The sequence below is a fragment of the Drosophila serrata genome, unplaced genomic scaffold (genome assembly GCF_035046125.1).
Source record: "Drosophila serrata isolate PLE 108 unplaced genomic scaffold, ASM3504612v1 contig_249, whole genome shotgun sequence".
NCBI classification, from domain to species: domain Eukaryota; kingdom Metazoa; phylum Arthropoda; class Insecta; order Diptera; family Drosophilidae; genus Drosophila; species Drosophila serrata.
The window spans coordinates 3990497-4017211 of record NW_028257147.1 but is presented as its reverse complement, the minus strand read 5'-3'; the positions used below and the strand labels follow the sequence as shown (position 1 = coordinate 4017211).

The 26715-nt window shown below is 36.5% G+C and overlaps 1 protein-coding gene across 4 annotated transcripts; it reads right to left on the bottom strand.

Annotated features, from left to right (window-relative positions):
• Positions 1-100: 100 nt before the first annotated feature.
• On the bottom strand, positions 101-25262 carry dac (dachshund family transcription factor). Of its 4 annotated transcripts, none has more exons than XM_020948847.2 (11): positions 24655-25262; positions 22466-23557; positions 19228-19254; positions 11395-11552; positions 8929-9336; positions 8483-8788; positions 7531-8055; positions 7307-7390; positions 3327-3587; positions 2149-2613; positions 101-1549 (listed from the first exon to the last, which is right to left on the bottom strand). In XM_020948847.2, the coding sequence occupies exons 2-11, from the start codon at positions 23479-23481 to the stop codon at positions 1416-1418; spliced, it is 3384 nt and encodes a 1127-aa protein (XP_020804506.2). In that variant the 5' UTR covers positions 23482-23557; positions 24655-25262; the 3' UTR covers positions 101-1415. The 4 variants fall into 4 exon arrangements, with proteins under 4 accessions (XP_020804506.2, XP_020804507.2, XP_086688835.1 ...); XM_020948848.2 differs by having other exon boundaries at positions 11395-11531; XM_086832709.1 differs by having other exon boundaries at positions 11395-11525.
• Positions 25263-26715: the final 1453 nt, after the last annotated feature.

Genomic DNA, 26715 nt, shown 5'->3' with positions numbered 1-26715 from the left:
AAAATTGATCAAAATTTAAATACTTTAATAACTCTGCAAACAATTTTTGACAACCCACACCCGAGACAGACCTTCGAAAATCACAAAATGAAAACAACAGTTTGTGGCTTTATTATTTTTGCAATAATAATTTATTATTATATATTATTTTTAAACTTTTTCGCTTTTTGTTACGGTTGTTTTTGTTGTTGTTTGTGGTTGTTGGTGTTATTTGTTGCTGTTGTTATTGTTTAGCCTGTATTATTTTAATCGTATTTATTATAATAAGTTCTGTGTGTGTGTTTTGCGCTTCGAGCACCGAAATGTTGCACAATAATATTTCGTGGCTCTATTGTTTTGCTGCTGATTCGCTGAATTATTTGTTCTTTGACTATTGTTTATGACTAAAGTTAATGTTTGTGTGTATATATATATAGGGTGTATATATAATAGCATATGAGAAGCGTTTAAATAGTTTTAAATGTCAATTTCTGATCATTTTCCTCCCTCATTTCGTGTGTGTGTTTGATTTTTTCGCATTTTTTTTTTTTTTGTAACATATTTCTTTTTTATTTTGAATGACGGGCATACAAGTTGGTTTTGTTTAGCATTTATTATTTATTATTAGTATTTATTATTAGATATATATATAATATGAATTATTGTTTACCGCCTAGGCAAGTGAAATACTTGAAGTTATTTATGTTTTATATGCTAGGGTTTTTTTAGTATTACGGCCTGCTGCTAAAAGCTAGTGAATAAATTAAAATCTTAGCCTTACAAAAAAGTACATTTGTAAAATAAATCAAATATTTAAAACACTAAAAAGCGGCTCGTAAAATGTCTCATTTCTTTACTTTTTTGTATTTCCTAAATATCTACGTGTTACTTTATTTGTTTTATAGATCGAATTACATATATTTCTGTTACAATTAATATATATACTCGAATTGAAGCTATATCATAGGGTTTATAAGCAATGCTAAAATTGGTTTTCTTATTATTTCATTTTTTTTGGGGATTTTTAAATGCTAAATGCCAATTGGGATTTCAGCTCTTCGTTTCGCCGCACTTTTCCGCACAATTCTTTAATAAAAAGTCTTTCATATCGGCTGCTATATATAGTATGTATATATATTTACAAAGTAACTGTAAGCTTATGGGATCTAAGCACTCTATATGGGATATATCGGAAGTTCTTGCATCGTTTCACTATGATTTCTCTATATATACAAAATGGCCTCACCAACGTTTGCAACGTTCTCAAAACTCAACCTTCTCTTTAGCTTATTTTACTTGTTTATTTACAATGTTTGCCCTCAAGAGCAGCCGCCGGTTTGGATTGCACTCTGAGATCAAATATATATATATATATTTATATATATATAATATATATCCAGGCCAACGGTTGGGCTCACCTTCACCTGTCCAAGTGCTTAATTGGCGCTACCAAAAAGCACGGAGTTCTTGTAATAAGCCGTCGGTCGCTCTGACAGCGGACTTTTCACATCCCGTTCGGCATTGGCCGCCCGAGTTTTCCGCTCCATTTCCAGTTCCTGGGCCAAGGATTCTGCAAGGATAATAAAAGAAAATAAGGGTAGATTTTAGTTTAAGTTTAGAAGTACTTATCTTAATATAAATATAAATAAAATAAGAAAGAATACTAACTCTGGGAAGCCTATAAACCCTTCTACTTCGAAATTAAATTATAGAATCGAAATGGAAAGCAATAATAACTATGTTTAAAATATTTGCATTCTTTACATTGATATTTATCAATAATATATATATATATATCAATAGTATAAGATTTTTTCGATAAATCAAAGTTTAAAAAACTCATAACTAAGCCAAAAAAGGATTAGTTTTAATTCGGAAACCTCTCCTACGTTAGTTTTATTAGTTAACAAAATCTGCTTACTCAATTCAAAATTTAAGACAAAATACAATTTTTGTAAATTTTAACGATGTAACCCCTTATAAAATTTTAAAGTTTTTGAAAAAATTAAAGTTTTGCGGGCAATAGCTAGATCGATTCTCCTGTTGCTGCTGATCAAGAATATATATTATTTATAGGGTCGGAAATATCTCTTTCATGCTCCTAACTCCCATTATAATACCCTTGAAAAGGACATAACATAGAGGTAAATCCCAGGTACTTCAACTCACCAGAATAATTCTGCCAGAATGCTCCGGTGGCCATTAGATCAATGCCCGGATAGCTCCATGGTCCCTTGCCATTACTGGCAGCCGCCGCTGCTGCTGCCGCCGCTGCTGCGGCAAGGCTTCCCTCTGCGGCAGCCGCTGCTGCTGCCACCGCGGCGGCAGATGCGGAAGCGGAAACAGCGACGGCAGCGGCGGAACCACTTGGCGGCCGTTCATCTCGCTCGCGACTGCCACAACGCTGCTCCTCATCCTGGGCGCCCATTGAGGCGACCGAGGAGCGATGCTGCCGCTCCACGGAACCCTCGTGATCGGAGTGTGGCTCCCTCTTGAAATGGGTGGGCGAATCGGGGCAATTGGCTCCCGCGGAAATTGAGCCGGAACCGGATCCGGCCGAATGGCCGGCGGTTACATCACAGGAGGAATTGGAGCCCAGGGATTTGTCTGACTTTTCACTGCCGCCGTCGGTTTCTATGGAAGATTGTCAATGGAAAAAGGGCACTGTGTTGGTTAAAAAAAATGCGTAGGGTTGGCATTTTCGGGGGTGTGGCGAAGGGAGAATGGTATAGGGGTAAAGGTGTGTTTAATATATCTTTCAGAATGATAAGATCCTTTTTACTATAAGCTATATCCCATGAGATTTGTTGTTTCTTAAATGGCTATAATTTAGTCTCAACAAATAAATATCTAGTCCATTGTATTTATAACATAACCATTAATTGGATATTATAAACAATTTGTTGTTGTAAAGGTTTAAAGTATGTGCTTAACTTTATATGTAAATATTCTTCGTTTACATATTTAAAAACGCAACAGAAATATTTTTGATTTTAAATCAACTTTTGTTTTCAGATTTAAGATACAAAAATTTATTAAATATATATATATATATATGTATATATATATTCTTTAGGAATATTTTCTAGACATACTACAATTATTACGCGACTTTGTAGAATTCTTTCTATTTAAAAACGAACTCAATTGATTTAAGAACCCTAAATAAGTCTTGGTAAGTTATACGATTATTCCTCTGCTCAATTTATAATCCAAATTACTTATTAAATTCATAAGGTATTTAAGGTTGTTTTGTGGTTGGCATAGAAGAAAGTTATTTTTTTGTGAATAGGTTTTTGGGATTTCTTTTTTGCATTGTGTGTGTCCATTATTCCGATAACACTTACCTTTCATCGCCTCGACATCACCGCCGTGGCTGCTGCTGTTGCTATTGTTATTATTATTATTATTGTTGTTGTTGGTACTGCACTTTGAATCAGCACCACCGCCCCCACAGGCCTCAGACTCACTGCAAGCGGATCCAGAGCCACCGCCACCACTTCCATTGGCATTGGGGCTACCCTTGGAGGCACCACTGCCACCACCAAGTTGCTGCTGAAATCGAATCCGGATCTTTCGTTCCCGGCGGAAGCGCTTCTGATAGAGAACTGTAAAGAAAATATAGATAAATATTAAATTAATAAAAGATTTAATATGAAAAATTTCAATAATAATATATATGATATATTGGTTAAATTAGTATAATAAAAACCATCTTAATTAAAGTTTATGAGGACTACAATTCCTTTTAAATCTTTAGTTTCATATAGCTTTTACATTACTACTTTAAATAAATCACTTCATTAAAGAACCTTAGTATAGAAACCACCCAAAAAGAAGTAGCACACAAAATAAATCCGTGACCCACTTAATTGATCCTTTTCGCTTAAATCCACTAGCACTTTGGGAAATCATGAAACCAACATTAACACGAAACTCCTTTCTACGGAAATGTGTCAGGAGGAGATTGGCCAAAATAAGGAACAGGCCCAATCCCGAGAACAAATACTACTGGGAGACCCAACTCTGAACGATAGATCGTGAGTTCGATCTCTGCGATCTGCGACTGGCAACTGGTAATTTGATCGATTCGAATGATTCGAAGGGGCTCTGGCTCTGATTTTGCTGATTTTTGTTCTCGACCAGGTCTTAGCTCTATGTTCTGGCCCTCTCTGTCTCTCTCTCTTTCTTTGGGCCTTCATTGCCTGTGTGTGCCAATTCAAGTGCGCATCCGGCCGTGTGTGTGGGCGCAATTATGTTTATTGATCCTGACTTGCAATCATTCCAGATCGCGAGTCATAGAACAAAAAACAAGAACAAAAATGGAAACAACAAACGAATAATGTTGCACTGCGGAAAAATGTTGTAAAAGGTTGAAATAGTTTTTAATTATTTTTTTTCTACGTTGATTCAAACATTTTTTAACAGAGAAAAGGTTGGAAATTGAACATTTGCTAACGTTAGATATATAACATTTTTAATTTAATATATTATACGAAAAAATAAACATTAATTAGTTTTCTTCTATTAAAACCAACACACATTCATTGGATTACATAAGCTATAAATACATTAAATAAATTATAGATATGCTACTTGCTGACTCGACTAAAATCTTGGCTGATTCAATCCCAATACTTTACGAGTTTTAACACCAGTTTGTCATTGGATTTTTTTTACATTATATTACATAAAATTACCATTTCTTTACTGTAATAAGAGTATACAATTTTGTATTGTTTTTTAATGCATTAACATGTTAAATATGGTACTTACTAAAATAATTTAAATTATATAAGACAGTTGATACCAGTAAGGGTATAAATATTATTAAATTATTTATAAAGATACCATATTTTATACTATAATATATTATACATTGTATAAAACATACCATATTTTAAAATCTTGAAGTGCATACCTATGTTATCTTTATAAAAAATTTTAAAAAATTAATATAACTTTTAGAAATAATACTTCTACAAATAAATTCTTCAATGACTTTTTGACATAAACAAAAAGAGTAACTCCTCAAAATGATATATTAAAAATTTCCTAAAATGCCAATAGAAATGTTTTAGCGATTTCTGATTTCAGATAGCATTATCTATCTACCCTTTTATTTCCAGTGTACCCTTTTTCCACAACATCGCTGTGGATGCGATGCAATGAAGCGTGGTGACAGCCGTTTTGAGGGTGGAGCCATGGAATCAACCTCAAATCAAATCCAATACTGTTGCAGGCATATTGAATTTCATCGAGGATCGGTTCATGGCATTGCCCTCCATCTCCATCTCCGACTACAACTTCGACTTCATTCCATTCGAATTTTGAGTTTACGTACAATTTCGCCAGCACCCACGCGCTCCCATTACAAATGGCCAATTGTTGCCGTGTTCTGAACTCAAAAAAGAAAAAAAAAACGAAACTCAAAAAACTGGAAAGAGAAACCCCGTAGTACATGGCTGCGATTTTTATCGCCAGCTTTATTATTAGTTGCAATTAGATGTCTATGTGCCTGTGTGTGGCATTTTGCATAGTTGCATGCCATTTTTTTTGTTTTTCGTTTGCTGATTTATGTGCTGCCTTTTTCCACCATAATTTTCCCACAAAACGGGAAAAACGGGGGGGAAAAAGGAGATTAAGTTATGGCCAGGTCGGTCGGTCGGTCAGTTTTGTGTGCAATTATTGTGTGCTCTGGTTCCCTTTGTTCTCGCATTGTAATTCTGCGGGTTTTCTTTCCTTTTCCTTACTTTTCTTTCATTTTTTTGGGTATTTTTTTTTGGGTGGAGCCTTGATTTGGGGGTTTAATTTTTTTTGTGCCTCAATGGCGGCTTGTAAATTTGAGGGCTGCCTTGCGGGTAAGGAAACTGCAGTGGCTTTACATAAACTTAATCAATTGCGATTGAGTGTTGAGTGGAGTCAATCAATGAATCAATTTATTCACCATATGCAATTGGAACACAAAAATGATTGAGGATTGAGCTGGTAATTGGTAGATTTACAAAATTGCTTTTAAATAGCCAATTTGGCAGGTTTTTAAGGGGGCTTTAATTTGGATATTAAGAAAGTGGGTTACTCGGTTAATATTTAAGGTAAATGCTAAGCTAAACTTTGTAGAGATCTAGAAAGAATATTTAATTTCGATTTTTATTTGGTAAATATATCTTATTTTCATAATAATCGAGGAAACATATTAAAGTTATGTAAAACCTTCTTTGCAAGTCTCTGAGTCGTATTTAATATATATTCTTATATAGTGATAATTTCAAGAAAAATTATTGTTAAATTTCATTTTCACCTATTAATCGATAATGTATAAAAATCATTTGAAACCTCCTTTACCCAAGTTTATTTTTGTTTAATTGGCTCATTGGATTTCCCCACTTTCGAAGCTCCCTTCAATTAGGCTTAGTTCTTCACCATCGCTGACTCCTTGAGCCAAAGGTAATCAACCCTTAACCCCTTGACAACCCTTTTAAGGTATTTTTGTTCAAGAAGTCATCTCAAAATAACAACTCAGCAGCTCCTTTAGAAACAAAACAACCAATTAAAGGATTTACTGACTGCGCAACTAGAGTTTCCAAAAGCTTTACTCCTTCCATTTCATCATCATCAACATTTTGCTGGAGCTACTTTTTTGCCAAATCATTCAAGTGTAACTAAATAATGAAATGATATTAAATTCATTTGAATTGTGATTTCTGTTGAAAAAGGGCCAGAGAGGCAGCCCCATCTGAGCCTTAAAACCCTTTTATTTTTACTTCTTGGCAACCTGGCGACGACCACCAGAGCGCCAGAATGGGGGCCAGAGGGACTTCAGAGAGAGGGTTTTATATTCGCAGACAGTCGGCATATCAGGTGTCATTGTCATTTGAGTCAGATTGCATTAAGTGCGCCCGATTGGAATCGGAATCGGCATTGGCAGAGGGCCAAAGAGCTTGCCGGGATCGGGATCGGGATCTGGCTGAGGAGGCTGAGGATGTGCAGCTAAATGTGGCTCTGGCGCACTGTCAAGACTGATTTGGTGGCACAACTAGGAAGGGAGATTCCACTCAAAGGGGCGTAAAGTCAAGGAGAACCGGTTTTAAAGGGTATTTAAGATTTTTATAGCTTATTAGAATTTTTTGAAATATAATTGAGTTTGAAAAGGCTTCTCGTTTTGGTTTATTTTCTATGGTTCCCTTTAAGATGTATTTTTCTATTTTATATATTATTAGCAAATTGATTTGAGTGTATTAATATGATCTATTCATAGGTACTTATTTATTATGGTTAATTTAATATATTTTTTATATTTGAATGTATTTAATATTCAAAATCTCACCTCTCAGTTTACGTTCATCAACCAGTTGACGCTCTAGCGAATCCTTGACCTCTCGCTCTCGCAGAACATCCATTTTGAGCTCAGCTAAAATTATTACAAAAAAGAAATACATAGAAACTAATTAGTGATAAATATCCTCACTTATTTCTTCATAATTTTAATAGTTTTAAAAAACCTGCCTATAAAAAATCTCTTTAAAAAATGCAAACCATTCAAAACCTCACCTTTTTCGTAGCTAATTTGTCGCTCCTGCTGCCTGGCATTATCCGCTGCCACTTTGAGCAAACTCTGGATATTCCTGAGCAACGTTTCCGTGGAGCTGGCGGGCACAGCAGCATGAGCATCGATACCCAGGGGACCCAAGGCCAGTCCTCCAGCCAAGGCAGCCGCATCGTTGGCCGCCATTAGGGCCTCATTGGGGGTCAAAGCACCACCACCGCCGGCACCGGCTGGTCCATTGGCCACCGCACCACCACCCACAGCCGCCCCATTGGCCGCCGCTGCTGCTGCCGCCAATTGGGAGTAGTTCAAGGCTCTTTGGTGCTGCAGGGCAGCGGCAGCAGCTGCCTCCGCCGACGAGGGTGAGCCCCTCTGGTGTTGGTGCACAACCCCCAGGTGGGACAGACCCACCGCCTGGTGGTGGTGCGAGGCGGCATGCTGGTGGAGCTGGTGAGCCGCTGCTGCCGCCGCAGCCGCTGCAGCTGCCGCGGAGCCCGTGGACAGGTTATCACGTTCCGTGTCACTCAAATCTAAAAGGGAAAAAACAAAATGCAAAGAAAATCGTGTTAAGACGATTAGATACATTTTTAAGGTAAGAGATTATTATCATTAATAGTAAATGGAATTTATAAATCAGAAAATAAGTTATGGTTGCATTTGCAATTAGTTAAAAATGAGTCAGTTTATTATTTCTTAATTTAATATTATTTATTTATTTTATGCATTCATATATGATTGCCTCGTGTCTTAATTATCAAGCTTCTTGTCACTCAAATATGTCATAATGAAAACACAAATTCCATAAGGACATGCCCCGTACAGAAAGTCAAATGTGTCACAAACTCCATTTATCGTTTATCGCACGTTTGTATGCAATCGTGCTTATCGGACATTGTGCATCGCTTATCGCTTATCGCACATCTCTGAATCGAGCAAATGTAAGCAAAGTTCACTCACCTTCTTCATCTTTGGCCAGACAACGTTCATCCACTTCGGATTGATTCTCATCGCTAAGGTTCTCCTCCTCCTCATCATCATCTTCGACACCAATGATGCCACCGCTACCCACATGCGAGGAGACACCACCAACGCCTCCACTGCGACTGCCCTCGTCCAGACTACGGGAACCACCTCTACCAGGAGAACCCGCCACCGAATGGCAGTCACTCCGCTCACTACCCGCATCACAATTGCTGCCACCGTGATCCGTATTTCCACCGGATTTACTCAGATTCAGCACAGGACTCTGGCGTGTAGGAGAACCTGCAATATATCAAAGAAAGTAAGGGAAGAGGATAAGATGATGCCTATAAAATAGCATACATTTTAAGACAGTTTCTACAAGTACATGATGCACTTAAAATTTACAAATTAATTTTAATTTTAATTGTACTTATACTTACAATTCCTTGAGCTCAGATCCCTTGGCTTAATATCGCCAACCATCACATTTCCCACTCTATCGACCACTGCCGAACCCACGCCCATCACCTGCTGGCGCTCATCCGTTCGCTCTTCCCTTAATCGCTCCAGATGCTTGACTATATCCTCATAGGCCGCCCGGCAATTCTCCCAGATCCCGGAACGTGCCAAGGCATCCATATTGGCCGCTGACATGCCAGCATTCTGGGCGGCGGCCTTCAACATTTGGCTTTCGGGACGGGCGTGGAGACCATGGGGCGGCATACCCGGCGACATGAGAGCCGCCGCTCCAGGATGGTGGGCATTCATCTGCATGAAGGCCATGTGATTGATGGGCGGCGGATTGTAGCCATTAGCCAGGAGTGGTGACTTTTCCAAGCGGTTCATATCTAGAGGGGAAAATGGGGATACAAAAAAAAGGGAAATGATATTTAATATGAGTAAAGGCATAAAAGAAAGAGTTTATTCCATTTTCCCACCTGTTAATTATCATTCAAATCTTAAATCTTATATAATCTACTATAAATCTCTTAAAAGAACACCTTCTATAGCTAATTTAAGTCCCCATGGATGTCACCTTGGTAAATATTTTTCATATTCAAATGCATTCTGAAACCATCCTCAACCATATTTGCCTTTCAGTTTGATGGCTCGCCTAACTGACACCTGTTCCTGTCTGCCTCCATCTCTTCCACATATATCTATATATATATATTTATACATATATATACATAAAATATATATATCTATATATAGCATGTCTATTGTCTGTGCGGCCAGACTAAACACAACAACTAAAAGCACCCACGCACATGGCCGAGGCTACCTAGCAGATACATAAATACTTTTGTATCTGGCCTGTGTATCTACGTCCGTCATTTGTTTGCACTCAATGTATATACACACACGTGTCTGTATATAGATATATATGCAGTTAGTTGAACAATTTAGTGTGCCATTAAATGCTTTAACGTTCACTAAATTGCTAAAATTGAAGCAAAAATTCGAAATGCAATTAAAAACTAGGCAAAAATTCGTTAGCATGGTAAATGCAATTAAACGATGGGAAAACTATATATATTATACCAGGGAAAATGCAGTTACAAAATTATATAAAAAATACCAGCTAGTGCGTGTGTGCATTTTTATATTAATAATAATGCAATATCACTCAAGAATCAACGCCCCATAATTCACTCAGAGAACCTTCTTCCTTTATGGCCTGAGCAATGACTGAGCAAAAAACAGAAACCAAAACCAAAACTCTGTTTTTAAAAAAAGAACCCATCTTCTTTCAGTTTTTAGTTTAGTTCAGAAGGCGCCGGCGGCGCATGGTTCTAAAGAAAAAGATTTCAAGATTCCTTTTCGATTTGGGGCTTTTTGTGGCCGCTCGTAAGTATCTTTTCATATTGTGCGTTTTCGGACACATTAATAGAAAGAGGCGTTGACCAAGTTGTCAGCTTGGCTCATAGAAAACTATGTGAGTATGTAAAAAAGAAAGAAAGGGAAAAAGAATGAGAGAAAAATGTAAAATCAATTAAATGTGAGTCCCGCTTGTACTTATCATAATTACAGCCACAGATACAATTCGAAAATTTTTCAATGAATGCGATTTCCTGTAAGCAGTACAAATCACAGTGGAAATCGACTTGATTGCGGCTTAGGCTGCCATTTATCTGTGGCTGCTGGGAAACAGCAATCCAAACTACACCCAATGTATCTGTAGCTGTAGATGTAGATGTATCTGTATCTGTATCCGTTTCGTTTCATTTTTTTTTTTTTTTTTTGTACATTTGGCAGCCGTAGAGTATAAGCTGTAATCACAGCCAACAAGCAGCGATCACAAATCACAAATGGCGGCACAGCAAACCGATCATCGATCGATTCGGGGGAAGCACAGCAAAAGCATAAATACAGAAATACAGAAAGCACTATTATACCTGACGATACCCGAAAGCAAGTTTAGTGGCCAATCTGCGAATGATTTCATTACCATTCGAATACGAATTCGTGGGCCCTCGGGTCATGCCACTCAATTGTGTGAGAATTTGCAATTGGCAGCAGTGGCAAGTGGGAAATTTTTTCGTATTCGTACAGAGAGAAAAGTTGTTACTGAATATTAAAGTGAATATTTAAACTTTCTATAAATTTTTGTTAATATTTAAAAATTTTGCCATGAAAATATGTATAAATATCATAGTTAGGAAGACAATTGTAAACTGTTCTAAGGAAAATGTCCTTAATGGCAGCTAGTTTCGTGCAGCAGGGGCACACTACCGGCTATTCTTTGTGTTAAGGTCACACTGCCCTTTTACAAATTAAATGTTTTATGTAAAATTCAATGGAATCAGGAAAATTACACACTAGCAATACAATTTGATTTTATCATCTGTTTTTTATACATTTTTTCCCTCAGTGCTTTTGCAACATTGTATTAAATTACTTACCACTGATGTGCCCATTTTCATAGGCATAATCTCCATTGTCCAGGCGATGCTTTTTCAACTGCGGATGCTGCGATAGATGAGTGGGCGGTAGGGAAAGCCCCACGGGTCCCCTTTTGGGCGGTCTACCCGGTCTGGAACTGCGGAATTGCAGAGAGTTACTGTTGGGTTGAGAGCAATGGACAAATATCCGTGGTATCAGTACAAAAAAAAGTCAAATGCCTCAGCACAGTGATCACAATTCAGCACACAAAAAAATGAGAAACTAATTAACCAATAGAAAGTGCTGTTTTTCTGCCTTGTGCTGCTGCATTTTCTTGTGAATTATTTGTTATTAAAAATTATATATTTATAACTTGAGAGTTTTTAGGAGCGGAATATAATTATATAAGTTAAAAAAGCATAGATAACGAAAATAATTTATTTAGTATCCAGTTAAGTATGTTTCCTGCTGATTATTTTAATATATTCTTTAGTTTCATTTGCCATAAAGAACAAGTGTCTATTACAATTTTAAGTATTTCTTTTTGCCATAAAGACATTCATTATGTCTTAACTATTCCGAATTTTTCAGAACTCTGCTGGTTAATATATTTCCCTCAACCGAAGACATATCCCTCTTAGCCCCGAAATGCATTGCCTAATTAAGCTTTAGCCAAGTTTAGTGAGCAGCCCCCCCATTGACTTGAGACAAATAAAAAGCCAAAAACAAGAAGAACGAAAACGTGCTACCATTTTAATTATGTGCCATAAAAAATCTAGCAAAAGCAGCAACAATAATAATAATAATGAAGTGAAGCCGCAGAGAAAAGACATAAGAAAAAGAGTTAAACTATATATTTTCTGTTAATTTATGACCGCAATTGCTGCTATTTGTATATTAAATATTTAAACAAGTCTTCAGCAAATACTTGACGCAGGTTAAGCTAAATAGGTAACCAAAAGAAACTCACAAACACTGCGGGTGGAAATTATGACAAACAAGAGATAAACAACTTGGAATTTGAAAACTGAAAACTTAAAAGAACTGAAAAAAAACTGCAGCAAATACTACAAGGGGAAGCTATATAGAAACTTGATCAAATAGAGCGACTATTACCCCAGGCCCCAGGTGGACCTGGGTTACCTGGCAATTAAATTATGGAATCTTCATTCCATGTTTGCCGCTGGTAAACAGGTGGGCCCCTTAGAACGCCAAAAGACAAAGACCAAGGCAAATAAACACAGGTAGCAATGATCGTGTGCACGATATGACTATACGTATATATCTTTATATACATATATCTTTGTATATATATGTATGGTGAAACATTGAACAATTTGTAATTGTGCGTTCTTTGTGGATAAGAAAGATTCTACCAAATATTTACAGTTACATATTTTGCCTCAGCAAATATTTGCAGCGGGATTTTTTAATTGTGCTCCATTAAACGTTTAACAATAAACAAGCCGGAGAGTTTTGTTGTCTTGGCCTCTTTGGGTCAAATAAAGAGATTCTTCTTCGCCATGAATCATTCCAAGAATGAAAACAACAATGAAGAGGGAAAGTGTTTTTTTTTCGGGATCTAATCGGAAGGCCGTTTGGGGTCCCACATATTATGACGTGCAAAAATTTTTAAAATTAAGAGGCTCGTGCGTCTGTCAGTCAACTTGTACGAATTTATGGGGAAGTGAGTTAAAGGTTCTTGAAGGCAGAAAACACTTTCATTGGAAAGTTTTCAGTTGCTACACCACTGACATGTTTGTCTTGTCCATGAAAAAATTTTGACTTTCGCCGGAAAATGTCTTTTTCGCATAGGGTCCCATCCGGATAAGATTGTACATATAACCCAATTGGGTTTTGAGCCATTTGCGTAATGATTGTGCAACTTTAATGACGACTCCTATAAGCTGAATTCTAGGTAAGATATTTCAAGGGAAAAGAAGCTTATCTGGTTAGGAAGCCATAAAGAAGATATTTTCTATTGAAAAGGTGGATTTCCTATTAATTTAAAGAGAAACCGGATGGGAAAAATTAGCTTAGACCTTTAATATGTCCAGAAATATAATAAGATCATATTACCTAGATTAAAATGCGTTTATTGAGTTACTGGAAATATTGAAACCAATTAAAATTGAATTTCTTAATAGGTTTGAGTAATTTCAGTAATTAACCATGATCAGTAAGTATCTATGACCAGTAAGTATGTATGTATGATCATTTACTAACTTTGAACACTAATAAACAATGACTTGCAACTTTTGTAACAACACTTTTCTAAGACCTGGCCGGCAGAAGTCACTTCGTTCCGGGGAGGTTAGAACAAGTTGGGAATTATATGCACTTATATGCGAGACGTGTTTTGGAACAAATTTATGCTATTTGAATAAAACATAGGAGTTATTCTTCTATATAATTTTACATGTTAATAAATCGGAGCATGCTAAATCGGTGGACTATATTTACATATATATATCTGACATAGGAACGATGGGACAATTCATAGAACTGTGAACAGTACTTAACTATGACCACTAATTAACTATGAGCACTAAGTAACTATGATCAGTAACATAAGAAACTCTGAACAGAAAGTATCTATGGCCACTAATTAACTATGATCATTAGTTAACATTGACCAGTAATTAACTATGATCAGTAAGTATCTACGACCAGTAAGTATGTATGTATGATCAGTTACTAAATTTGAACACTAATAAACAATGACTTGCAACTTTTGTAACACAACACTTTTCTAAGACCTGGCCGGCAGAAGTCACTTCGTTCCGGGGATGTTAGAACGAGTTGGGAATTATATGCACAGATGTGCGAGATTTGTTTTGGAACAAATTTAAGCTATTTGAATAAAACTATGAAGTTATTCTTCGATATAGTTTTACTATTATATAAATCGGAGCATGGCGAAACGGTGGACTATATATTTACATATATATAGCTGACATAGGAACCATCGGACGATTTATAGAACTATGAACAGTAATAAACTATGACCACTAATTAACTATGAGCACTAAGTAACGATGAGCAGCAACATAAGTAACTCTGAATAGTAACTATCTATGGCCACTAATTAACTATGATCAGTAATTAACATTGACCAGTAATTAACTATGATCAGTAAGTATCTATGACCAGTAAGTATGTATGTATGATCAGTTACTAACTTTGAACACTAATAAACAATGACTTGCAACTTTTGTAACAACACTTTTCTAAGACCTGGCCGGCAGAAGTCACTTCGTTCCGGGGATGTTAGAACAAGTTGGGAATTATATGCACAGATGTGCGATATGTATTTTGAAACAAATTTTAGCTATTTGAATGAAACTATGGAGTTATTCTTCTATATAATTTTACTATTATATAAGTCGGGGCATGGCGAATCGGTGGACTATATGTATATATACATATATATACTCCCATAGGAACGATAGGAAAAAAATAAGAAAAAAATAACTTTTTTAGTTTTCGGCAGATTTTCATCAAATTTTATATATAGCCATTTTATATTATTGTAGAATTTTGGTTTTAATTTTATAAAAATCGGACTACATGATGTAATATATAGTCGTCCGATTTTAAAAGATTATAATGCCCTGCAAGGGTATAAAAATTAAAGACTTTTTTAACAATATTCTATGTATATAAAATATAGGGAAATAACCTAACTTACCCAAATTAATTTAGAAGAAACTATGTGCTCTCATTGCTTAAAGCCGGATAAGTATAACAAACACAATTTCCAGGCAATTTTCATTCGAAATAAATTGAATGTTACGAACAAAACCAACGGTTATTTAACTAATTTATGCACCGTTGTCACTTGCCGCAAATGTCATTTTGCATTTAACATTTTGCATTTTTCGCGCAGCGCAACGGACAAGCGTTTAGTCAGGAATAAACAACAATTTGTCAAAATAGTCGCTGTGGCCAATGTAAGCCTGCCCAAAACGGCTATAATAATAATAACAACAAAAAAACCGGAGGAGCATAACCGGTTAGCCAAAGCCAAATGCACCCGAACCTTATAGTAGCTCGAACCTGTTTGCAGCTGTCTCCTTCCTTGGTATATTTTTCAATAATCAAGGGATAGCTGAGTTGTTAATTATTGACCAGAGCTCGGGACTCTTGAGAAACAGCCGCCAAAATATGCGCCAAACTGTGCTAAACTGTTGCAGTTGCAGTTGCATTTGCAGTTGCATAAATCGAAAGGATAACATATTTTTTTTCCAATTGCAAAGAAGGCGTTGCCAACATTTGTCAGCAGGCTTCCCAAGTCTTAACCCACAGCCCCCGGGTACCTAGGCTGTAAATTGGTAAATCAATTACATTTATGGCCAACTTTGCCACCTTGTGCCACAGCTACCGTAGAGCGTGCTTGCCGGCAACTAAATCAATGCAATCCGATTCAAGTACTTGGCAGAACCGACAATTAAAATTTCCATATTTGCAATCACCAATGCCGAGTGCATTCGCAGTGGTAGAATTTTAATTGAATTCATAGCCTCAAATTGATTTGAATTCTCTCGCCCCTTACCGATGATGCCGTTTTGCACATTTGCCTCTAAGCCGACTTAATCGACAAACAAAAATTCTCAGAAAGAAGCCGTCAAAGAATACACCTCGTCTTAACTTGGCCTGGACTGGCGCTTGAAGTTGGCTCGAATTTCCTTTCGGTTAACAATAAATGTTATTGGTACGAGAATGCTCGTCGGCGAGTGCCTTTGGCCAACTTTTGTATTCATTGTTAAGTGACATGCAAATGTACGAATGACATGGCATTGTTGGGAGTCTAAAGTGAGTATATAGAGAGACTTGAAGATACTCAACTCTCCAGTTAATTGTGGGCTTCCGCAAAAGGTCTGTGCTTCTCCAAATGATTGGTTACGGAACTTGAATGGCAATGGAAATTGTAAATTATAGCAGAAAACTAACTAGATTTCATTGGAAATTGTGAATAAGATGAAATTGATTCAAGGCAACTGAAGCTTAACATTCAGGAGAAAGAAAGTTTTGAATGGAGTAAGTTGGTAAATTAAAGCTTATATTTTTAGACTTATTAGTCAAATTAATGTTTAAAAAATGTATACCTTATGTTAATATATATAATAAATTTATTTATATTATATATTTTTTTATATTTCCCCTAAAAAATTGTTTCTAAAATTTAAAAAATTCTTAGTACTTCATTTTCACAAATCAACACTCATCAAAATCGGCCTTTTTTCCTATGCAAATTTCTGCCCAGTCAAGTATTTAAATCAAAATCACATGCTAATTAACAATTTTGAATTTTGGGTGGCCTTCTTTTTTTTACACAGCCCACAACAAGTTTGCCTTATAATTTCCTCAAGCCACTGGCGATTTTCCCCTCCAAGACCAACTACTATACATATGTGTACACTGAATTAATGCAGATTTCTTGGCAATTGTTTTTGTTTTTTGCATACTTTGTTTTACTTTTTTTCCTCACTCACTTCAATTTCAATTGGCGTGCTAATAACTCATTTAGTTCGCAACAAAAACCGAGCAGAGAAAAAAATATATATATTGTTACAAACATGCCACACCAACAATGGATTTTGTTGACTACCCACCAAGATGTGCCCCTTACTTCCCTTTGCCTCATCTCATGATGCTGAGAGAATATATACAATATATATATATATATATGGGTGCAGTTTTGTTTTAGGCTCTGTAATTATTATAAAAAATAAATTGAACTATTGTTGCCTCATTTAGATTGAACAGCAAGGCAGCAAGACAGCCACAAAGTTGCTTTTTTGTTACTTCGGTTACACTCAATTAAGCTGAATTTGCAAAATGCAAATGCCCCAACTGAAACTCACACCTTCAGCCTAGCTGCACTCGAATTATTTTAGAAATTTAATATAATTATAAGAGTGCTTTTTTGTTTTTCCTTTCCTTGCAACACCTTTTCCGCCTCTCATTTTGACAGCCCGAGGAACCGGAGTTGATCTCTTGATTGTCAGTCAGTCAGTTTGTGATTAGACATTCGACAGTCACTATTGTAGCTGGCATAAATTATAGTCTGTGTCTGTCTTTCTATATAACAAAGCTCTATGCATATGAAATTCATATAATAAATCAATGTGCTGTCGTAATTTGTGTTAAGTTATTTGTAATCAATTTGAATTTGAATTCGAATCTATCGGAGAGTAAGAGAGAGATTTATGGGAACATTATATTCAGTTGGTCATTTGGATTATTTTTCAGTAACATATTATATAAATGTTTATTTTTATTGTTGTAGTTGAAATAATTTAAGAGATTTCAAGGCTGGCTTTAGTTTGAAATTTAAAAAATAATACTGAAATAATTTTGATCTATTATGGGGTTCTTTTCCATATACTTTCCATAAAGTGTGTCATTTTAGACCATTCTGCTCTAAAACTTTTTAGACTAGAATTCTAGTTACAATTCCATTAAATTTCTTTTCGGTATATAACATTTTCTCACTTCTTAATTTGTTTTTTCTTTCTCTAATCAAAAATCTGTAATTTTTGTACGTTTTCCTAGTAAATACTCTTATTCCTTCCTAAACTCTTTCAAATTCTCCTACTTATTCACTTCACCTTCCTTACATCCATTCTCCCGTCTAACAAATTTACCAACAAATTAAACTCAAATGAAGTCAAATCAATCGATGGCTTTTCAATACATTTTCCTTCTTTTTTTTTTGTTGTTGTACCCAACATTTTCCACTTGGCCCGAACAATTTGCATAGTTGTGGTCTTGGTACCGAATCGGATCGGTTAGTCTTTTGACGATGGAGCACGGGACTCTAGTCCAATTTAGTGGAAAGGTGTGCCCACCAGCTCAGTCACAACACGTTGTCGTGGCTCAGGCACTCTTCTGGCGGCTTTTTTGGTCCATGCGGCCTAAACGGCGTTTTTAAGCCAAGTTAGAGCCAGCGAGAGGAGTGGAGACTGCAACTGTCAACTGTGATCAAAATCAATTGTTTGCCATTTGCCAAAACCAAAATTGACTGAACCAAACTCTGTGCAACTCACACAAATGCTGACAAAATTATTATTATTCACATGCGAGAGAGCCCATGAAATGTCAGTGTCAATAATTTTTCATAATTATGAGCACATTACCAAAAAAAAAAAACAAAAACAAAAACTATACACACATATAAATATTTATATATATATATATAAAAAAAGATTATTTATGGTTGGCTGCCATAGGAGAAGCCCCCAACAAAGGCAAACAAATATAATAAAAAATTATTGCAACGTAAGTTTTGATTTGAACAAAAGGGAAATACATTTGGAATGAGCTCAAGAGTGTTTTTAGAGTGAAAATTGCAAGGTGTTTTTGTTATAAAACTAACTTTGAATTTTTTAATTATTTCTATAGTTTCTTATACATTTTTTAGCTTGCTGTTTTGAGTTTTATTTTTATATTTTCCCCTAAATATATCTACCAAAAAATCAATCCACACACCTGTTCCCTTAACCGTTAACACCGTTAATTTCTTAACCCTTTTCATGCTCTATTTACGTTTATCCAAACATGTATCTGCCACATCCTTTCGCACTTCCGCTTTTTTTTTTGAAGGCTCGCCCAATTTCCGTTTTGAGTTTAATTAATTTAATAAACAAATTCTTTTCGCTCTAAAAACTCTCAAGTGTATTAATAATGATAATGCGATCGATATCGATGCGTTTTTCCTTTTCTTTTCTTTTTTCCTTTTCTGGGGAAAACGAGTTAAACAAAATAAAAAAATTTATGGAAAACAAATTGTATAAGGGGGAGGAGAGAAAATTATTGCCATAGTTTTTTTATTATACTTGTGTGTTTACCTCTCTGGTGGCTTGATCGATAGGCATCTGCAATTAAAAAGAGAAGAGAAGAGACAAGTGAGGCAAAATTGTTAAACTTTAAGTGTTTGTGTATTTGTGTGTGTGTAAGCTTTAAAACGTACAAAAAAAACATATTACAACTGCAATTGCAACGAAAAAAAGTACAAATTACGGGAAAAATTCAAGCTACAATTGCTGAAAAAAGGGAAGTTTTTCATTGAGACCTCTGTCTCTCTCTGCATTTCGGCGGGCCAGCGGGTGTGAAAATGCACACGCCCTAAGCTTCCCCCCCCTTAACCCACCGCCGCCGCTGTAATTAACCCCAGAAAGCCAAAGAGAGACAGACTACAGAAGCGGCCTGCCCTCAGCGGTTTTCGCATTTTCCCCCCCTGTCTCTCTGTCTCTCTTTCTCACTCTCACAACTTGTTTCAATTTAGTGCAAAACTTTTTCAACCTAATAATAGGTTTAACCGCATTTTTAACCGTTCCTCATGCTGGGTCCGGTTGGGCATAACACTGGGGTCCCCTGCCTCTGTTCTCGGTTCTCTACTCACACAAAAAAATATTACTACATTTTTTAAAAGTGAAAAAAAATAATCCAATTATTTAGTTTTAAATTTAAATGACAAATAAATCTCTAACCTAACTACAAACTTGCTAAAAACTAAGACTAAATTATTCGAAATCCAAGCAGTTCTTTCAATATAATTTTCTGTATTGAAACCAATTCTATTTAAGGCAAAAACAAGAGCTCTAATTATTAATTAATTCCTCTAAATTTCCCTACTAAAAGTACTCTTTCCAAATACTTAATAAACATAAAAAAAATATATAAGATTCTTTCCAAGCTTTAAAAAACTTTCAGCTATTTTTTAAATTTTAAACTTGTAAAATACTATTAATATTATTCTTTATTATTATTTCTGGACTTTTATCAAACCTTCAAAAATGTTAAAAGAGAGCTGGAAAATTTAATTTTAGGTTTCAAAAACTTGTAGCTATTTTTTAAATATTTCTTTAAAATTGTAATCATTTCTTCCTGTGTTTATTCGTACAGCGCATGTGCATATTTGGAGCACACTTTATACACTCCATGTGCTGGGGCTCTTTTCCATAATTAACTAGATGGTTTTCCATCGTATGCATTGTGGTCAGTGGCCAGTTCAACCCGTTCTTTACTGTAAACAAAAATGCAGGACTCTCCATGGACCTTACAAGAACCCAAAAATACAAAATACAAAAAAGGTAAGAAATGAAAAGGAACAACAAAAAATAAAGTGGGGATATTGGAATACAAGGTTGCAATCTTTTCAAACTGTTGATGTCTCAATGCCGGTCCCTGCGGTTCATAAATGTTTTCGGAAAGCTTTTAAGCTGGGGGAATGTTTAAATATCCATCAAATATTGGGGTTACTTTGGCGGGAAAACGGAATATTAGCCTTTAATTAAGTTGGAGTTTTTTGGTATGTATTTTTTATTAACTGATATCTAAGGGATATGAAAGATTCTATTAACTGTATCTGTTTATAAATTACTTACTATTATTTTAGGAATTTTTTGAATACATTTTCAATCTTTAAATCTGTCTTCAAAATGTCAAAAAAGAGCATGGAAATATTTGTACCCTTTAATAAATTTTTAACTAATTTAAAAATTATTTTAGGATTTGAAATATATGAAATATATGATACCATTCTGTCCTATATTTTCTGGACTTCTTTTTATAAATATTTAATCATTCAAAATGTAAAAAGAGAGCTGGGAAATTATCTGTAAACTTTCAAAAACGTTCAGCTATTTTTAATATACGCTTTAAGATTGGGAACTTGTATCAATCTTTACTATAATTTCTGTACTTTTAAAACTTTTTCAAAACTTGAAAATATAAAAAAAAATAAGGAAATGTTTTGAAAATTTCACAAACATTTAGCTGTTTTAAAAATAGTTTTTAAGACTTTAAACTTGAATATATCTGATAAATATCCTCAATATTCCGTACTGCATTTAGATCCTAAAATCCCTTTTATCAGGCAAACCTAGCCACCCTAGAATATCATTCCAAATAGTTACAAAAAGCACACACCTTTTTTGGTGTAACCAAGGACAATTGCACTTCCTTGAGGTACTCCTAAACTCAAACTGCAAAACCCCAGAACTCCTAAAAAAAAACATAACAAAAACCCATTTCTCTGGGCTTTTTTCCTTGTCGTTTTTTCCACTCGAACGGAAATGAGCTGACAGGGCACCCGCACACGTCGATTTTGCAGCAAAAAAAAACACATTGGATGGAAAACAGGCGGAAAAGTTGTACAAGGTGGAAAAACTGTTTCACCAACTATTGTTAGAGGCGTTCAAAAGAATTACGCAGCTTTTTTGGGATTGTTAGCAAAAAGGGGGTTCAAAAGGGGGGGACTTGGCACGACCCCCATTACATTTGCATTGCGTATTTCCGCCAAATGTCATCGGAAAAGGCAAAAAGGTGAAAATGCGAGAGACGAAAGTTTTTTGACTGCCCCTTCAGGGTAATCGATATCGATGCACAAACTATATATTTGCATTGTGTGCCACCCCCCTTCTCGTTCTCCTCCTTTTCGATGCAATTGGAAAATTAAAATGGGGCGGCAACGGCGGGTGCAACTTGAGTGCGTAAGTTGGTTAAAGCGGAAACAGGAAATGAGAAAATTTTGCAGAGCAATTCCCCCCCCCCCACCGAACTAGAAATGGAACTAACAGAGAGGGTTTACACTCGCAGAAATTGAAAACTAGACAAGTTTTGAGGGGAATTTTAACTGAAAAGTGTTCTTCAGTCTTTGGATTTATTTGCTAGCTTCAAAAGAAAGATATTAAATGATAAATATAACTCTCAAAATACTGAAAATGGGGTTTAAGAAAAGTGACATTTCGAATTAAGTGTTCTGTTCTGGTCCTGAGTTAAAGATCTAAAAAATCATATTTAGTGCTTTTAAATTAATGTTATTAAGCCTAAATCCATTAAAATGTCTGTTATTTAATTTAAAATGATTGTTTTTTAAATCAAACTAAATTTAACTAGCGGATCAATCGAATTTCATTATATTATATTATCTTTCCTTTACAAAAACCTCAAAATATATCATAAATTCTCTATAAAAACCCCTACAAAAAATCAACCACATTTCCCTTTAAAAATACAAACTCAAAATCAACTTAAAAAACAAATCTTAAAAAGGATAAAAAGCACTGTGGTTCTTATTCGTACCTGGCCGTGGTGCAGTCCCTGTAGAGAACATCAAAGTCCTTGCAACTCAGTAGCTTGCAGCGATTGACACCCGGCTGGATGGCGCCCAATCCTCGCAGGATTCGCACCTGCTCCACATTGCACACCAGCGGCACAATGTCCAGACGCTTTAGCTTGGTGTACACCGTGTGCAGGCCACCAACCAGATGCTTGAGGAAGAGCTCAAAGGCCTGCGGCAGGCAGAGCATTGTCTCATTACTGATAATGAAGGCGGCGACCTTTTGGCCACGATACTCGACCAACTTGCACTCATTGGCACTCGGATCGGAGGTGGAAATGGGTGGCGGTGAGTTATACGACCTTGGCGGCACATGATGATGGGCAGCGGCCATCAGTTCCAGCGGGGAGGCATGATGCATCATCTGCAGGGAGTTGAGCAAGCCCAAAGAATGTGGCGGCAAGCCGTGGGGCATTCGTGGGGGCAATCCAGCTGGCAATCCGTTGCCAGAGGACAAGCCATGCGGCGGAGGACTTAGCTGATGATGCTGCTGCTGCTGGGCCTGTTGCTGGGCCTGCTGCTGTTGCTGCTGCTGCTGCTGCATCTGCTGCATCATGGAGTGATTGAGGGAGCTCACAGGACTGACAGCACTCGGATGACGACTTGGTGAACTGGCCGGTGAGCAACTGGATCCTCGTCCCGTGTGCGAGCTGCGACCATTGGGACGATCATCGTTGGCGCCGCGGGAACTGTTGCTGCCGTCGCGTCCATTGTGTTGCTGCTGCTGCTGTTGCTGTTGCTGCTGCTGCTGCTGTTGCTGCTGGGCTGCTGCTGCTGCTGCAGCTGCTGCGGCGGCTGCCTGCTGCTGCTGCTGATGATGCATCAACATGGCCGTGGTGTTCATACTGCTGCCACTGGTCAATTGCTCTAAACTCCTGATCCCGATCCCGATCCCGATCCCACTTCCAATATTATTGTTATTGATCACGTTCGACTTGTTATTGTTCTTTTCACTCTGTTCACTTGTCACACAATCCATACTTCATCGTGGCCCACACTTGTTTATTTTGTTTCTTTGCTCTTTTTTCTTGTATTTTGTATTTGTATACTTTTTTCTATGATAAAAAATTAACACAACGTTAGAAAAGAATAAGAAGAGTTTTAGATAGAGAGAGAGAGGAAAGGCAGAGACAGAGGCAGAGACTGGGAGATAAATAACTAATGAACTCTTAATTCATTTTTAATTATTTATTAGGCTTCTCTATGCAAATTCTAATTGATCAAGCGAACACGCTTCTTCACATCCGTGAATTGATGGTTGTAAATAATAACCCAAGATGGCTAATTTATTATAGTGAGGTTTATATAAAGAATATATATATAGAAGTAAAACTCTAGGAAGCCATTTTAATTTTATTTTGAAAACTGGTTTAGGGTTTATGTAGTATAAATAATATACTTAGCTTGAAGAAGCAATTTATAAATATCTTATGAGGATTCACAGTTCTCACAGGGTTCCATATTTGGAATATCTTTAGATATATATCTAATATATTCCACATTAATGAATGAAGTTTCATGAATTTTTAAATATTAAAAAACTCCCAAATAATAAATATCGATTCTGGATTTATGTGGATTTATATTTAAATCATTGATTTAGAGAATTGTAATGACAAAAAATTGAGCCCGATATTTTGTAAACCATCTTACTGTTTTTCCTATTCTTATCCTTATTTTTATCAAAATTCTGAATTTTTTTAATCTCTTTTTAGAAAATACTTAAAACCTATTTAAGTATTTTGAAATTTATTATCAGAGAACCGTTTTAAAAGTTTTCAAAAGTGAGAACGTGAAAATGTTATTAAAAACAAGACTTTAAATTAATTTTTAACCTCTCAACTTGATTATCAGTCTTAATTTTTGTTGATTCCGTTTAGGAAAAGGTTTTAAATTTCAAATTTGACTAAAATTATTTAAAAACATTAACTTATTTGCCAGTTTTGAAACTTATTTGGTTGAAAATAAACCTATTCTAGCAGTTAGTCAAGCCTTTGATTTAAATTTATTTGAAATCTAATAATTTATTTCTTGAAAATCAATTTATTTCATCATATTCAAAATATTCAAATGAATTCCACCAATTTGCATAAAGAATTCCCATAGATCTCAAACCTCTCTGCTCTCGATTCGAAAAAGAACATAGATTTACCTTCAACAGGGTTCTAAAATAATTCTAAAACTCAAAATCACAGTCAACACAGACACTCGCGCACTTGGTTTGTGTTTCAAAAATTTATTATCGATTTCGAATCTCGTTTGAATATTTATTTATATTTATTTCGAATATATTTATTTTTTGGGTTGTGAATTCGATTTCGCGTGATTTCGAATATTGCGGAATTTTTGGAAAATCCGTGTGCCGTTTTCGAGTACCGTACCGACGGATTGTCACTGAGAGATTGAGAGATTGAGAGATGCCAGCGACTCTGCTTTCACGGCAACTGCGGCGTCGACGTCGCTGCCCCGGTCGCTCTTCCTCTTCGTACCCCCAACCCCTTACCCAGCGCCACGAATGCGAGAAATCAACGAAACGAATTGCATTCGAATGGGGAATCGACTGAGAGCGAGATGGGGCGATGCTGGGGACAGAGCGAGAGAGAGCGCCAGCCTGACGAGTGTTATTTTTTTAGCCCACCCACACACACACACAGAGGCACAGAGAGGGCCGAAAGCGTTACCGTTATGTACTGCAAGAAATGCGCGCGCAAAAGTTTTATTGCATTACCTTCGCTTACGAATGACAAATTCGAAATGAAAGGCGAGCCAAATGTGTTTCGATTCGATTCGTTTCGTACTTTGCAACGCCGGCAGCGACGGCAGCAGCGCAGCGGCAGCAGGAAGAGTATCTGTGTGTGAGTGAGTGTTTGTATCTGTATCTGCGATTGTGCAAAACCAGAATACGAGTACGAATACGAATACGAGTTACGAATGTTTGTTGCGTCTCGCATTACGAGCACATATACCCGCTCAAAAAGGGGAGTGGTATACGATTGATAGCTGAGTGGGTGTGTGTGTGTGTGTGTGCAACCCCAAAAAACACAATGACAAACGTAATAAAACGACATACACAATCCCCAGCCAGGACCTGCCGCTCTCGCTCTCTCTCACTCAGTCGTGCTCTCTTTCTTACATTTGTTTTATTTATTTTTTCAATTCAATTCAAAAAACCTCCCTCTCCCTCTCCCTTGCTCTTGCTCTCTCTCTCTCCACCGAATAACATTCTACATTTCATTTGCGTTTCAATTTCATTTCGTTTCAAGCTCAGCTCTCTCGCTCGCACTCTGGCTGGGCAAGCGGCCATCTTGCTCACACACTCAGGTGGGCTGCAACCAATAAACATGAGTGAGCAGCAGCATATTTGCATAGCGTGCATGTGCGGGAGAGAGAGAGAGAGAGATTGAGGGAGCTGCACGTGTGTGAGTGAATTGGTTGGCCCTCCCGCTCACTCCCATGGCCGTGTCGCCTTATATAAACAAATGACAATTGTTTTGGCATTTTCTGTTGGTTTCCAACCCAAAGTAAATTAAAATAAATGCATTGCACGGAAAGGCAAGGCAAAAACAAAAGCAAAATAAACGAAATATTGCGATTACTTGGAGTTTGCGCAGCTGATTTTGCCTTTTGGCTTTGCCGTTTTTGCTTGCAATTTGCATTTTCTTATTGGAAAAGCATTTTAATTTCAATTAAAAAAGTAAATGACAAAGTTTTCAACGAATTAAAAAAGTGAGACAGAGATGGCCCGAGACACACCATCTGTGGGGGTTCCTTTTTTTGTCAACCGTTATTTTCCATTTCCCATTTCGTTTCTACCGTTTATTTGTATTTCTTTGCAGGACATTTCTGCTTCTTCTTCTTCTCGGGTTCTTTTTGTATGTTTCTGATTCAGAGGAGAGCAGCATGAGAGCAGGCGAAGTTGGCCATCTCGTTTGCACTTGAGCTTGGGGGGGTTTTTTCTGTGTGTTTTTTTTTTTTGTGCGCCCGGGGGCGTTCGTTTTCAGATATTCGTTTCGTTTTTCGGATGCTTATAAATAGCATTGCTTATAAATTCTGGTCTCGCACCTTTGCCACCTCCACACACACATACACTTAGATTTATATATGTATATACGACTCACACATTGTATATCCCGTTAATGCGATGGGTGTGTTCGCTTTGCTCTGTCGTTCATTTCTCATTTTTTTTTCTATTATTTGTCTTCGTTCTGCGTTT

Excerpts from the sequence above, each read along its gene's own strand:
- dac (XM_020948847.2), bottom strand. The coding sequence starts at position 23,481 with ATGGATTGTGTGACAAGTGAACAGAGTGAAAAGAACAATAACAAGTCG. Across the intron at positions 2,614-3,326 it reads TGATGTCGAGGCGATGAAAG|AAACCGACGGCGGCAGTGAA; the intron begins GTAAGTGTTATC and ends AATCTTCCATAG. Across the intron at positions 1,550-2,148 it reads ATTCTGGCAGAATTATTCTG|AATCCTTGGCCCAGGAACTG; the intron begins GTGAGTTGAAGT and ends TTATCCTTGCAG.